This window comes from Megalobrama amblycephala, linkage group LG3 (assembly GCF_018812025.1).
Source record: "Megalobrama amblycephala isolate DHTTF-2021 linkage group LG3, ASM1881202v1, whole genome shotgun sequence".
In the NCBI taxonomy this organism is placed as follows: domain Eukaryota; kingdom Metazoa; phylum Chordata; class Actinopteri; order Cypriniformes; family Xenocyprididae; genus Megalobrama; species Megalobrama amblycephala.
Genome location: NC_063046.1, coordinates 59,763,047 through 59,778,287, shown reverse-complemented (window position 1 = coordinate 59,778,287; position 15,241 = coordinate 59,763,047). Strand labels below are relative to the sequence as shown.

The 15,241-nt window shown below is 39.9% G+C and overlaps 1 protein-coding gene across 1 annotated transcript; it reads left to right on the top strand.

Moving 5' to 3' along the window:
* The first annotated feature begins 504 nt into the window (after nucleotides 1-504).
* jph3a (junctophilin 3a) lies at nucleotides 505-13,305 on the top strand. The gene is made up of 5 exons (XM_048186319.1): nucleotides 505-1,935; nucleotides 6,257-7,019; nucleotides 7,198-7,322; nucleotides 8,965-10,250; nucleotides 11,783-13,305. Exons 1-5 carry the CDS (start codon nucleotides 1,554-1,556, stop codon nucleotides 11,861-11,863), a joined length of 2,637 nt encoding a protein of 878 aa, XP_048042276.1. The 5' UTR covers nucleotides 505-1,553; the 3' UTR covers nucleotides 11,864-13,305.
* The last annotated feature ends 1,936 nt before the right edge of the window (nucleotides 13,306-15,241 follow it).

Here is a 15,241-nt window from a genome sequence, read left to right as displayed (position 1 = left end):
TTTTTCTCACGCAAACGGTACACTCTCCGACAGTGCCAGTGAACAACAGCGTTCAGGCAGGACCCAAAATGCCATTTTAGAGGCTGTTTAATAAACTTATTTTTAGTGCTGTTTCTGCATATGCATATTGTATAACCTCTAAAGAAGGAGGTCCTTTCAACATCGGTTCCCATGAGCATAAATTTGAAACTGATCCAAGAATACATCTCATCTTTTTTGTCTGATGAAGGTGAACGTATCTTCAAAACAAAAAAGTTATCTGTCTACATCACTTAATTTGTATATATTAATTTTTCTTTTACACCCTAGAATGCATTAATACTAGTAAATGAGGTGTAAGTTATGTCACAGTTATTAGCAGTTCAGATATAAATCAGATAAAAAACAAAACAAAATTAAAAAATACGCATCTCTCTCTCTTTTGGGGTTTACTTTAACTCATGCATGTTATAACAGATCTGTTTATGCAAATTATACACTGGTTATTGCATTTTAAATGCCATGAGATTCTATAATATACTTACATGTCCAATCTAATATTTGGTGTAGGACTGAAAAACAAATTGCATTATGCTGTTATGCAGATATCATTAGAGAGTGTCATGAGGGAAGGGGTTATATGGAAATGGATAATTAGGGAAGCCATTGTATGCATATGACTTTCTTTGCCTCTATCCCTTTAAGAACAACAAGGAGAGCATGAGTGGGGGAGGGGAATGGGTTGGGGTGGAACAGTCCTGTAATGAGCATATTCTACAGACACTCAGCATCATATGGCTTCAGACCATCATGGATACACACCTTCAAATATGCACATAAACATGAAGGAGGAGAGGACCAAAGAGCAGGAATAAACTGATTTTGACCATTTTAACCAGTCTTCCAGGAGAGAAGCTTCACCTCTACACCACAGCAGGAGCGCAGAAGGGAAAAGAGAGCGAGAGGGAGCAGCGTTAGGAATGCTGTGCCAGATTGATCTTATTTAACACGTTTTTAAGCGAGGAAATGCTGTCGAAAACGTGATCTAGAGGGAGGCCGTGACGCCATCCACGCTTCGAGGCTTCAGATGCCCTCCTGTACACCTGTATTTTTGTGGTACGTTTGGGGGCCGTGTAATGTCTGATTGAGTGTATCAATGCTGCTGCTGTGTGGATCTCTTCGGCTGTGGAAAAAAACTAGGCCTTGTTTGCCTGCTGATCTCCACGCAGGGAAGGCGGAACGCGGCTGTGTGCCTCAGCCTGTTGGGACCGTGCAGAGAGGAAGGGAGAAGCTCACCATCTGCATGCCCGTTGGAAGTAGCATGCACAATAAAGACATCCATGACCAAAGGCCGTGCACAAACCGGCAGGAGCTATAACACCAGGATGGTAGCCTGGTAAATTATTTTTCACCCCTTTAAACGGCCTGGACTGCTTTTTTTTTTTTTCTATACAAACGAAATCTACTTGAAGGAATATTGCTGCAACACTTCCTGCCTAGTTTATCACAGTCTTCCTTTTTTTGCATTTTTTCCCACTTGACATTCTGAAGATTTGCCAAAACCTGTTTCATGCATGTCCACTGGAGGCAGGTTTGACTTTGATGATGGGGGGTCGTACTGTGGAGGGTGGGAACAGGGCAAGGCTCATGGCCGAGGGGTCTGCACGGGGCCCCAGGGCCAGGGGGAATACGCGGGGGCCTGGAGCCATGGATTTGAAGTTCTTGGAGTTTACACTTGGCCCAGTGGGAACAGTTATAGAGGAACCTGGGCGCAGGGCAAGAGGCATGGCATCGGTGTGGAGAGCAAAGGGAGGTGGGAGTACAAGGGGGAATGGACACAAGGGTTCAAGGGAAGGTATGGGAAGTTGGAAAGCACTAGCAGTGGCTCCCGTTATGAAGGCACCTGGAGCAATGGCTTACAGGATGGATATGGCTCGGAGACCTACTCGGATGGAGGTGAGAATCGAATGATATCCTCTATAGCAGTGGGTTAATTCACTAACTAGATATATATTTGTGCAAATAAGGGTAGCAAGGTAAATAGGCGAATACACTATGATTCCCATAAGTTGTACTTCCAATCATTCCTACAGTATTTTGGCACACAAAAACAACCCAAGTTGGGTTGAAAATGGACAAATCCAGCAATTGGGTTGTTTTAACCAATTGGTTGGGTTAAATGTTTGCCCAACCTGCTGGGTAATTTTATTTAACTCAACTATTGTTTAAGAATTACTGTATTGCTTGCTTAAAATGAACCCAAAGTATGTTAAAGTATATTAATAAATGTTCACCTTTTGACTATTATTGTTGCCCCTAGTAATTTCCAACCTATTTTGGGTTCATTTTAAGCCAGCCATATGGTAATGTTTGAACAATAGTTGGGTTAAATAAAACTGCCCGGCAGGTTTGTCAAACATTTAACCCAACCAATGGGTTAAAACAACCCAAGTTGGGATGAAAATGGATAAATCCAATGATTGGATTGTTTTAACCCATTGGTTGGGTTAAATGTTTGACAAACCTGCCGGGCAGTTTTATTTAACTATTTTTCAAAAATTATTATATGGCTGTCTTAAAATAAACCCAAATTAAGATGGAAATTAAAAATCAGACACAAAATTACTAGAGGCAACAATATTAATCAAAAGGTGAACATTTATTAATATACTTTAACATACTTTGGATTCATTTTAAGCAAGCAATTTTTAAACAATAGTTCAGTTAAATAAAACTGCCTAGCAGGTTTGTCAAACATTTAACCCAACCAATGGGTTAAAACAACCCAATCATTGGATTTGTCCATTTTCAACCCAACTTGGGTTGTTTTAACCCATTGGTTGGGTTAAATATTTGCCCAACCTACTAGGTAATTTTATTTATTGTACTCTAGATTATTATTATTGGGTTAAATAAAACTGCCTGGCAGGTTGGGCAAACATTTAACCCAACCACTGGGTTAAAACAGCCCAATCATTGGGTTTGTCCATTTTAAACCCAACTGGTGTTGTTTTTAACCCAAATTAGGCCGATGTCTGAAGCAAAACCAATGGAAAACCATTGATCTTTGCAAGTGCATGAGCAACAACACATATTACGTGATCTGTGAGTTGACAAGAAACACTTACAAAGTCAGAGGAGACAACAGCAGTTCAGTATTAGTCTATTAAATTACAGAAATAGAAAACAGAAAGCTCTCTTTCTAATTGTGTAACACTGAGTGATTCTACAACTGCTCTGCTTCAGTAATATTCTACAGCAGATTTAATTATTAGCACAGTAACATGCTCTGCAGGATAACATTTCACCATATGAACTATAATTTACAGCACAGACGCCTCTGTACAGTAAATTACCATGGAAACCGACCGACAGCAGGTCATGGTGTCACTAGAGACTCTTCGCTGTGCTCGCTGATTGGCTGTTTCACATTCTTGTGTAATCCGCTTCCTGACGTGCCACCGAGATTAATGCGGAACATAGTGGTGCTGTGATCTGGGCATGAATCACACGCGAACGGAAACATGAATAAACCTTTATGTTCGGATCACACGACAGGCGTCCTCTTTATTTGAAAGATCGGGTCAGACTTGAATCCAAAGCTGAATGAGATCGATGCTGTCCTTAACCACTCGCTCGTTAACTAACCAGGACTGTAATATTTTGCCAAAGCAGAGAACGAGTTTTTCAGCATTCGTGCATTCATTCATTTCAGCACCCTGGACAGTTACTGTCGCTGCGCAGAGTCCTTTACCTTTAAACCGTCTTTGTAACAACATACAACTTCACATTTGTTCGAAAAGACTACCTATTTCCTGCTAATAGTAATAACTTTTGCCATTTAACACACATATTTTCCTCTGATTTTAGATAGCTGTGCAATGTATATATCAAGAATGTAAATTTGCAACATTGTAACCCTCTATGGTGTGTCGTCCTTTCATTTATTAATAACACAGAGAAAATTGCATTTAAAATACAATAATAATATTTAACCAAAAAACTTAAAATTTACATTTTAGTATTATCATATGACATCTGCTTCAGCCAATAAAATTAAAATCTATGTGCCATGTGCTTGACATTTTTGGTAACCAGAGACATGTTAGGTGACATGCTGTCAAGGCACCATTGTGAGACTAGGAAATACATTTAAATTCAATTTTAAAAAATGTCATTGTACATCCAAATGTGGACATTTTTAATGCACATTTTGTAAAATCAATAACTCAAAGACCAAAAAATCTGCATAAATGACAAAGTCCTTTTAGGGGATACATATTTTCTGTGTATCTGCACTATTGTCTGCAGTGTAATAGCCTTTGTTTTAGGTTGATGTTATTAAGTTTTATAGAAGACAGAGAGGTTTTCCAGATAGTATTGACGATAGTGACGGCAGTGCATTAGAAAATACGGTTGTCATAAGAAAGGAAGAAGTTGAAGATCAAGGAGGATAGAAGCAGTGAGGATGATGGCAGAGATGAAGAATATAAGTCATATATTGTTGTGGAAGTCAGGTATTTTGGTACAATATTTGCCAGATTGGAAGATGTGATCCATACTACAGCCAGAGGTCAGGAAACATGCCACTGCCTGTTGGCCTCATGACACTGACAAACAAATGCTCCAAAATTGATGACTAAACCAGTCAAAATCGAGTTACATGTGGAAAGTGTGGACTGAAAAAGAAGAGTCTTGTTGATTTTCACTTGTGCTACAATCATTCACTCTTTTCAGCCCAATGGCTGGGTAAATATAGGACAGAACACATGTTTGGTTAATTTTACCCAGCAAATTGGGTTGTTGATTTAACCCAGCATAATGGGTTGATTAATTTTTACTCTTTTTTTTTTTTTTTTTTTTACTTTATACATAAATTAATGTTTACAGATTAAAACCTCTAAACTTTTTTAAATACTCCACACAACCACATATTGCCAGCATTTAAGCTCATTTAACAAATATTATAAGTAAAAATTAAACATTTATAAGTAACTCGAGTGTAATCAACCAGTCTCTGTTGTCCTGTTTCCACCGTAACGGCGCTGGATCTCGTGCCGGAGATGACTCGCGTTCGGCGGGGGAACTGATAACTTCAGACCGCCGCCTGTGTTTCAATCGTAGCTGAAAAATGCTGTGACTGACTCCATAACCTGTCCATAAATAATCAGTGTACAATTCTGAGAACATATTTTAACATCCTAAGTATTTATATTCTGTATCTTTTTTAATAAAATCATAAAATTTTATGCAAGGCACCAGGCATGTCCATCACACGAAAAGACAGTCGCGACACTCGTTTAGGTGACTCACATCACACCCCTTTATGTAGCTTTGCATACAATTAAATTATATAAAGCTCAATAACGAATTCATAGATACAATAAATCATACACAAATCTGTATTTTACCGAGGACATGCACCAATTTGACAGAGCTGCAATGCTCTCTCCTGAAGAGGGCGCTAAAAGCCCACGATAAATAACTCAACCCCTGGGTTGTTACGTCTATCCAGGATTTGGGTAACACAAAAACTACCCATAATTAGTCGCATAAGCCGCTTTTCCATTGAATTTACCTGGAACAGTTTGTTCCAGGACATTTTTCCCCCCGGATCTGCTGCTGTCTGCGTTTCCATTCCGGTCTGGCATATTGATGTAGGACTGCGCGCAACTTTCCAATTCCCGCTGGATTTTGTCCTCCACATATAAGCTTAATAAAGCCCGAACCTCATCATCGGTCCATCGGTCGTATTTTTTGAACTCCATTGTTGATTCGAATAATAAACAACTCTTACTGCATGCACCCCAACAGACTTTTAAAAATGGTGGTTTAAATAAAATGCTGCGTGGAGTCAACCAATCAAAATGCTGCATGAACTCAACCAATCAGCATGTTCAGCGCCCAAGTCCCACCCCCAAAAGTTCCTGAACTTTGAAAAAGTACTACCTCATGAGCAGGGACTTTCTGAGGGGAAGATTTTATCCCGGAACTTCATTTAGACCCTGGTCCCTGCGGTCGAAACACACCGAGTGCCACCCTAAAGTCCCTAGTTCCTGGGAAAAGTCCCTGCAAAGGAAACGAGGCAATAGAGGGTTAAACATGATTGCATCATTTTAGCTTTTTGCCATTGCACACAATGACCTCATGAATAAGGAAGATTTTGCATAAGTGTTTAGAAAAACTTTTTTTGTCATTTAGTGTTTTAGGATGAAACCCCCATTGTACAAGTGATACGAATAATATGATCTTTGCTCTATCCCTGTTCCTTTCGCAGGCACATACCAGGGCCAGTGGTTGAGTGGTATGCGTCACGGCTATGGAGTGCGACAGAGTGTGCCTTATGGCATGGCAGCCATCATCTTCTCCCCTATGTGCACCTCCATAAACTCCCTACGATCCGATCACAGCGAAGGGGCCCCCACTCCAGAAGATGGCTCTGGTGTCAGTGGGGTATCTGGCAGTCCGGTGGGGCGTAGCGGCTTTGTACTTTGTGCTCACAGTGAAGCGGACAGGCACAGGAAGAGGAAAGGCCGCTTCCGACAGTCCATACTGAGTGGTTTAAAGTTGCGGAGGTCTGAGTCCAAGAGCTCTCTGGCCAGCCAGTTAAGCAAGCAGAGTTCCTTCTGCAGCGAGGCAGGTATGAGCACAGTCAGCTCAGCCGCCTCAGACATCAACTCCAACGTCAGCTTAGGTGAAGCGGAGGCAGGGGGCAGCGTGGACGCCACTGTCACCGAAACATATGCTGGCGAATGGAGGAATGACATGCGATCAGGGTGGGGTGTTAGTCACCGCTCGGATGGGCTTCACTATGAAGGTGAGTGGTTTGGGAACAAGCGGCACGGCTATGGCTGCACCACCTTTCCAGATGGAACCAAGGAAGAGGGAAAATACAAGCAGAATGTTCTGGTGAGTGGCAAGCGGAAAAACCTAATACCACTCCGTACCAGCAAAATCCGTGAAAAGGTGGATCGTGCTGTGGAGGCTGCTGAGAAAGCTGCAGACATAGCCAAGCAGAAGGCAGAAATTGCATTGTCCAGGTAAGATATAAAGATTCTCTAACATGAAAGCGAAATTCTATTCAACATTTGAGAGTTGATCATTTGAGCAAGACACCACTGAATGAAACCCAGCTTGCTTATGGGTAAAAAATGTTGCTTTGGAGCATCAAAATGAAATGAAATGCTATTGAACCAAACTTTCTTCCTCTCTTTGCAGGATGAGCCATGCCAGAGGAAAGGCAGATGCTGGAGAGGGAGTCGCACAGAGAGCCCTGGAGGAGTGTCGTCTGGCCAGGGCTATAGCCAAAGAACTTTCCCCCTCTTTCCATCACTATGGGAATGGTCAGTCAAAAAATAAATAAATAAAAATAAAAGAAGAAATAATTCTGTAACATACAGTACTGCCACAGAATCATTGAGCACTATATCTGTAATGCATAGGCCTATAAGAATGTAACTCTTACTATATTACATTTATTTATATACTGAGGGCCTAAAATTAAAGGATTAGTTCACTTCAGAATTCCAATTTCCTGATAATTTACTCACCCCCATGTCCTCCAAGATGTTTATGTCTTCAGTGCAAAAGAAATGAAGGTTTTTGAGGAAAACATTCCAGGATTTTTCTCCATATAGTGGACTTCACTGGGTTCAAGAGGTTGAAGGTCCAAATGTCAGTTTCAGTGCAGCTTCAAAGAGCTCTACATGATCCCAGATGAGGAATAAGGGTCTTATCTAGTGAAATGATCAATAATTTTCAAAAAAAAATTTATACTAATACTTTTTAACCACAAATGCTCATCTTGCACTACTCTGCGATGTGCCACGCATTACGTAATCATGTTGGAAAGGTCACTCAAGATGTAGGCGGAAGTACTGCATTAGGGCGAAAAACTCCATCTCATTTTCTCCTCCAACTTCAAAATTATCCGACATCGTTGTTTTACCTTTTTTTTGTAAAGGGCGTTTGACTTAGTCTTTGCACGTTCGCTTTGTAGACACTGGGTCGGTACTTCCGCCTACGTCAAGCATGACCTTTCCAACGTGATTACGTAATGCGTGCGTGGACCTTGAACCCGTTGAACCCCAGTGAAGTTCACTATATGGAGAAAAATCCTGGAATGTTTTCCTTAAAAACCTTAATTTCTTTTCGACTGAAGAAAGAAAGAAAGAAATCAGCATTGGCGAGTATATGAAACATTGTCAATTGCCAGTCAATTTTTATGATTTCTAACAACACAATGTTGTGAGAATGTGAACGTGAACAAACATGAATGATGCTTGGGACAGTTGACGGGCCAGTTCTGCATCATCACGAAAGTTTAAACCTTGCCAATTTGAATAGTGCAAGAAGACGTGAAAGGGAACTCACTTCATTCAATTCGCAGAATGTGTGGGAAGTTTCAACATCTGAAGCGTGCACCCACAAAGCCACGTCTCAGACGTGGGAATACTAAATTGAGCTCTCTTTCATGTCTTCCTGCACTTGAATGGACAAATGCACAGAAATTATGTCAAAAATGCCCCTCTCGGCGAGTATCCTAGTAAACATAGTCGGTTATGTATTAAACGAACGTAAACAGTTGAGAAAGAAAACACACATGCATCAGTATATTGGATCCGTGCATTAGCTTTAAAGTGACAGCAGTCTAATATAGTTAAAAAAACACTCACTGCTCTTGACTGAATAACTTTTGTAACTTTAATAAGGATTAATCTATGTTCCATTTATACAGTGAAGACTATGCAGTGTTATTTAACATTTGATTAGCTTACTTTATTCAATTTCTGTACCTGAAAACTACTGTTAGACCTACCTGGAAAGCACGGCTTATTTCATTTGTATCATTGTTCTATTTTATTTATTTGTGCTATTGCTTATAATTTGACTATTTGTTCGTATTCGTCAAAACACCCTTGATTATGATAGTATTTTAGAATGCATTAACTAATATGACTATGTCTCGATATTTCCGTTTACTAGGACTGGAGTGCCAGAGACCAAAGCATCAGGATAGGAAAGAGAAAGACCTGGAGGTGGTCTCCACTGGCACAGACAGCCCTGAGCTCTGCACACCAGACACAACACCTCCAGCCCAGACGCCTGACCTGAGCCCAGTTCTGAGCATCCCCCCCTCACCCCCCTGCAGCCCACCTACTCATCGCACTAGGAACGCTTGTTTCATGCGACAGAGTGCTGTGGACGAACAAGGAGGGGCAGAGATTCAGGTACTGGTGGAAGGTAGAGGCATGGACAACATGAGAGCTGGGGCCAACAACTGGACTGCGGAGATGTATCCTCACAGAAGAGGAAGCAAAGGGGAGAGCAGTCGCTCCACAACGCCATCCCTGCTGGAAGAGGAGATTGGCCACATTAATGGCCATGAGAACTCCTCAACTCACCACCCATGGGAGAACGGCTCCTCTAATCACAAGCCCATTGAGCATATGGCTCCTGAGAAGGTGTGGGATCAAAAGCCCTGGAAACATCAAAAATCCAAGGAACATACAATTTCCAGGGAACGAGAACGTGAGCATAAACCATCCAATCACAACTCTGTTGATTGCGACTCTTCCAAGTTCAAACCACAGGTGCACATATATTCCAATCACAAGTCCACGGGTCATAATTTATCCAATCACAAGACCAATCAGCATGCTTCCTCCAATCACAAACCAAAGGACTTTATTTCTGCACATGAAAAACCACACGTTTCTTACCATTATAACCCCCAAGAGCATGTTTCCTCCTATCACAAACAACATGAGCATGTCCACTTCAACCACAAGCCAAGAAAGTCCTTTACCAATCATACGATTGGTGAGTCTAGCTTAAATGCATACCAGCTGTCAGACCGTGGAGCCAACAACTCCACTCTGGAATGGACTGTTGAAAACAATCCCCAGTGGATCCCTTCCCATTCACATCTGCAGGAGAAAGAAGGGGAAAATGATTATCGGGTTGAAATGAGGTTCCAGCCCCTAGACTCCGTTTCCCAACAGAACTTTGGCTCTGGCATGAAAGGCTCGGGTCTCCAAGGGCACAATTTGCAGAGACTACGTCAGCGAAACCACGAAGGCAAAGAATGGGGTCTTGCAGCTAGGGAAGGTTCCATGGACTCTGTGCAGATGCTCGACACCTTGAATGTTGGGGTTGACGTGGAGGAATGGCCTTTGCACAGGGACATTACTCTTTCACCCCCTTTAACGTCTTCTCCAGAACCACTGGACCAAGAAGTAGAGCATCTGAACCTGATAAAGGCAAACTCAGTAAGTAAACAGTGTGACAAGGTGACAATGTTCTGTATGTCAGCGGTCTCAAACTAATCTACCCCGCAGAGTTTTGCTCCAACTCTAAATAAACACCTGATCCAGATAATCAAGGACTTCACAAGGAAGCCACAAGGAAATGTGACTTAAAGGGTTAGTTCTGCCAAAAATGAAAATTATGCAATTATTTACTCACCCTCAAGCCATTCTAGTTGTATCTTCTTTCAGATGAACACAGTTGGAGATATTTTTATAAATATCCTGGCTCTTCCAAGCTTTATAATGATAGTGAATGGGGGTTGAGATTTTGAAGCCCCAAAAAATGCATCTATCCATCATAAAAGTAATCCATACAGCTCCAGGGGGTTAATAAAGGCCTTCTGAAGTGAAGCGATGGGTTTTTGTAAGAAAAATATCCATATTTAAAGCTTTATTAACTATAATAACTAGCTTCCGGCAGATGACAATAGCGCATGGAGCTGTATGGATTACTTTTATGATGGATGGATGCATTTTTTTGGGCTTCAAAATCTCGACCCCTATTCACTACCATTATAAAGCTTGGAAGAGGTAGGATATTTATAAATATATCTCTGATTGTGTTCGTCTGAAAGAAGATAGTCATATACACCTAGGATGGCTTGAGGGTAAGTAAATCATGGGATCATTTTCATTTTTGGGTGAACATCAGTTCCTGGTGCAGGACTACACTACCCATAATGAAGAGAGAGCTCCACCAATCAGAGTCCATATTAGAAACGTAGTCACTCACAAGTGACTGTTCACGCCCTGGGTATACTTCGTTTTTTAGTGTGTACGCTAGTGTACGCGCACAGTCATAGTCATTTAACTCATACACGTACACAGACTTTCAAGGCATGCATAGTTTAGAGCAATCTCTAGCCACGAGTTACAACCCATGTAAACATCTTTGTATTCTTTCATGCTAGAGTTGTCCAAATGAAGGCACTTTCTAACCTCTTCACACAATCTCTCGTCTATGTAGGCCTCCATCGTCGCTGTTGCTTGCATGCGTTCCGCTCTGTTCTGTTTATGCAGTTTTTCTTTGATTACCTTGTGAATCGATGCCTTCAGGGCACGGTTGCCACCTTGTGGATAAACTAACTACTGTAAAAAAAAAAAATTAAATGCGCATGTGCCACCTGTGCGTAAAAAATCTAGCGGTGCACATACAGTACCCGCGTACTCTTCTGATGACGAAATTCGCATCATCGCGTACACATAAAAAGTGAAGTATACTTTGGGCTTTACTCCCCTTTTCAGAGCTGGGTGATTTCATTCAAAGCTTAGAACTCTGTATTTTTTATTTTAATTCCTATGGAGAAAATGAATTGGAAAAATACTGAAAAAAGGGTGCTCTTGGTGTCAATGTTGGGTACTATTTGCAGTATATATTTAGTGGTACAAGGAATAAATATTAATACGATACCTTTTATTGGTTGAAATACATTTAAGCTTGTGATCCGATTGAAAGCCATTTCTAATGGCAATATTTTGCTCTCTTTCTACAGGGCTCCAGCTCTATCCTGGTGGTCTTGGTGATACTACTCAACATCGGTGTAGCCATTTTGTTCATTCATTTCTTTATTTAATCATACGGCCTCTAGAATGTCAATAACAGCATTGATCATCATCAAGAGTAAGATATGCACACTTAGCACCACTTCTTAATATAAGGAACCCAAAAATTACAGTAGTAAATGTCTGTGTAAGTTGGGCAAGTCCATGTAAATTGTAAACTTCTTTTATGGTTCAATTTATTATATAAATCCATTAGTTAACTTTGCTTACTTTTTTCCTCCATTCACAATAAAGGTCCATTTACAATATTCTGTAGATCTGAAGTATTACGCACATTTAGGTTTTTAAATATACGGCTCGTCTGATATGTTTTACCACATCTTTAACAGTTACAAATTTCACTTCTTTTCTTTTCGAATGCACATCAGGACTCTGAAGATTAAAGATGGTCTTGTGGTTTTATGTACTATGATATAGTTGACGTAAGGTGCAGTTCACACTAATATATATATATATATATATAAAACCAACCAGTCTGAGACCACACATCCTCCCACTGTATTCCAGGGTACAGCCCTATATGATCGCTGCAGACACTCATTGCATCATCCATAGAAAACAACTGATTCCAACTCTTCCAACTCATCTACATACCCAGATTTGACACAACTATAGGTCTGTGGTAACAGCTATCTTCAAGGGCTTCATCATTCTCATACCGTTTTAACCAGAAAAGCCTGCAGAATTCTTTCCACACTTCTAATAATCACTGAATTTCAGCACAATCCAGTCGTGTAGTTCGTTTTGATTCACCGAATACACCATTGACACACTGCTATGCCAGAGTCACCGCTAAAGCAACTTCTGTGTTTTCTCGTACACCACATCACATCTGCTATGTGACATGAAAGTACAACAGAGGTGCAGCAGTGGTTGAGTATTCCGGCTCATACTCGATGATAAAGTTTGAGACTGTTTTCAATATATATTATTCTATACTACTGAACATATTTTAACAAGTTTGCAAGATATCATTGATATGCTGAGTGCCTTTTTTAATTGAGAAACCTTCCCAGCGAGCAGGTTATGTACAGGTGACCGCTCATACAGAGGTCACGTGAAACGGTTTGTCTCTTATCCCACCCAACCTTTGAACAAATCAAGTTGGCTTAAGAACTGAGCCTAAGCCTGTGGAGATTTTTACAGCATGTTTGTTAGCCTGTTCTCTTCCGCTGTTACTCTGTGTGATTTTCTGCCTGTCTCTCTGTCCAGCAACTTACATAACAATTGGGACTGAAAGCAGTGTAAAAAATACCAGCTTATGTTTCTCAGTGGGACCTGACTGACATTATCTAAATTAATGAATGATAAACTGCTATTGTATATTTTATACTACTCATCCAGTGATATCATGTTGTGAGATCATTGCATGCCTAAGCATGCCCTTTCTTACGCAATGATTTATGAGATTGTTTCCAAGTTATGTGGAAAATTAATAAAATGTTTGAGGTTATGTTTTGGCTCGTGGTTTTCACATAAAATGCTCATGTAAAAAAACACAATCAGCAGGTTTTCAGTTTTTATACCAACCCCACCGAAAAAAAAAAAAAAATTATATGAGGAGACGAGCCACTCGTGAGTAGCCTATATGGTCAACATGGAAGCTTCCACAATCATTAAAACTCATCTTTGATAGCCAAAATGACATAAATGTTTTTTTCCCTGTGAAAATAATTTCTTCATGACTTAAAATAGCTTGAGTGTAACTGTACACCCTTCTTCATTTAGTATACGCTGACTCATGAATATGCAAATTAGCCCCCACCTCCAGAGATCCACTTGGTCAACTGGAGTAAATGCTTCACGATGGTAAATGGAAATATTGGTTTAATGCAGCCATATTTGTTTGAACCAGAAACCGAAGAAGTGGAAGAGTGAGACAGGATCGTCTACAAGTTGATGTATCAGAATGGTAATGCATTTTATGTATCGCTCTCTACAACATCAGACGCATAACTTAATTAATATGATTAGCCTTTTTATGATTAAACAGCTGATAATGTGTTGCTGATGTCACACAAACCTTGTTACCGTTCGCCCTCTCAGAGTCGGACAGATGCCTTCTAAAAATCATTTTTAGAAAAATGTAACAGTAGGAAAGGGCGGTTTTAAACAGCATTTTTAGACGGTCTTTGGTTCACTGCAATTTTAAGGAGAAAATACTGTTGAATTTGCACATGGTTTGAATTAAAGCACTTAAAAAACAATTTTCACCACAGGGCGTCTTTAAAAGAGCCAGTCTCATGTTTGTTTATTTCATGTGCATTTGACACAATCTTGACCAACAGTTCTGGAGATTTAAATCCCTCCAACTTCAAGCAGATGAAGCTCTGACTGGAAATGTTCCAGGGGAATAATCAATACGGTCACCAAGAGGACTGACTGTATTTAACCCTTTCATGCATAGAGTTCACTACAGTGGAGAGCTATTCAAAAAGCATTTTCTTGCATATGCATGGCTTTTGATGGCATAGTTACACATCAGCCTCTACAGTAGATGCTAGTGCATCATCCTATACATTGCCACCAAGTGGCAAACCGTTGTATGTTGATTTTTTCCCCCTCAAAATCAAGATGGCTGATGGCCAGTCAGAAATGCCAAGTTGCTCCGGAATTTTCATCCATTACTTCTATCCTAGGAGACTCTTGCAGGTAAAAAAAAAAGCATTGTAGCATCAAGCAATATCTAATATGTCATATCACAGTTACATTTTCCAAGTATTGATTTTAGATTGGTGGAAAATTCTGATTAATCATTTGTCCACTTTAGTGGACATCATGCATCAATAGCTATATTTCAGATACAGTTTATACTATTACTGTGACTGTTGTTCGTGTATTTGTGTTATTAGAAAGTAATTTGCATTAACATCAAAAAGTAATCTGATTACGTAATGCACATTACTTTTAATGCCTTTACTCGTAACATCAAAACGTAATCTCATTACATAATGCACATTACTTGTGATGTATTACTTTACCTGTAACATCAAAAGGTAATCTGATTACATAATGCACATTGTTTTAATGCATTACTTTACTCGTAACATCAAAAAGTAATCTGATAACATAATGCACATTACTTGTAATGCATAACTTTACTTGTTAGATCAAAATGTAATCTGATTATGCATTGCACATTACTTGTTATGCATTACTTTACTCCTAACATCAAAAAGTAATCTGATTATGTAATGCACATTACTTTTAATGCATTACTTTACTCCTAACATCAAAAAGTAATCTGATTACATAATGCACTTTACTTGTGATGTGTTACTTTACCTGTAACATCAAAAGGTAATCTGATTACATAATGCACATTGTTTTAATGCATTACTTTACTCGTAACATCAAAAAGTAATCTGATTACATAATGCACATTACTT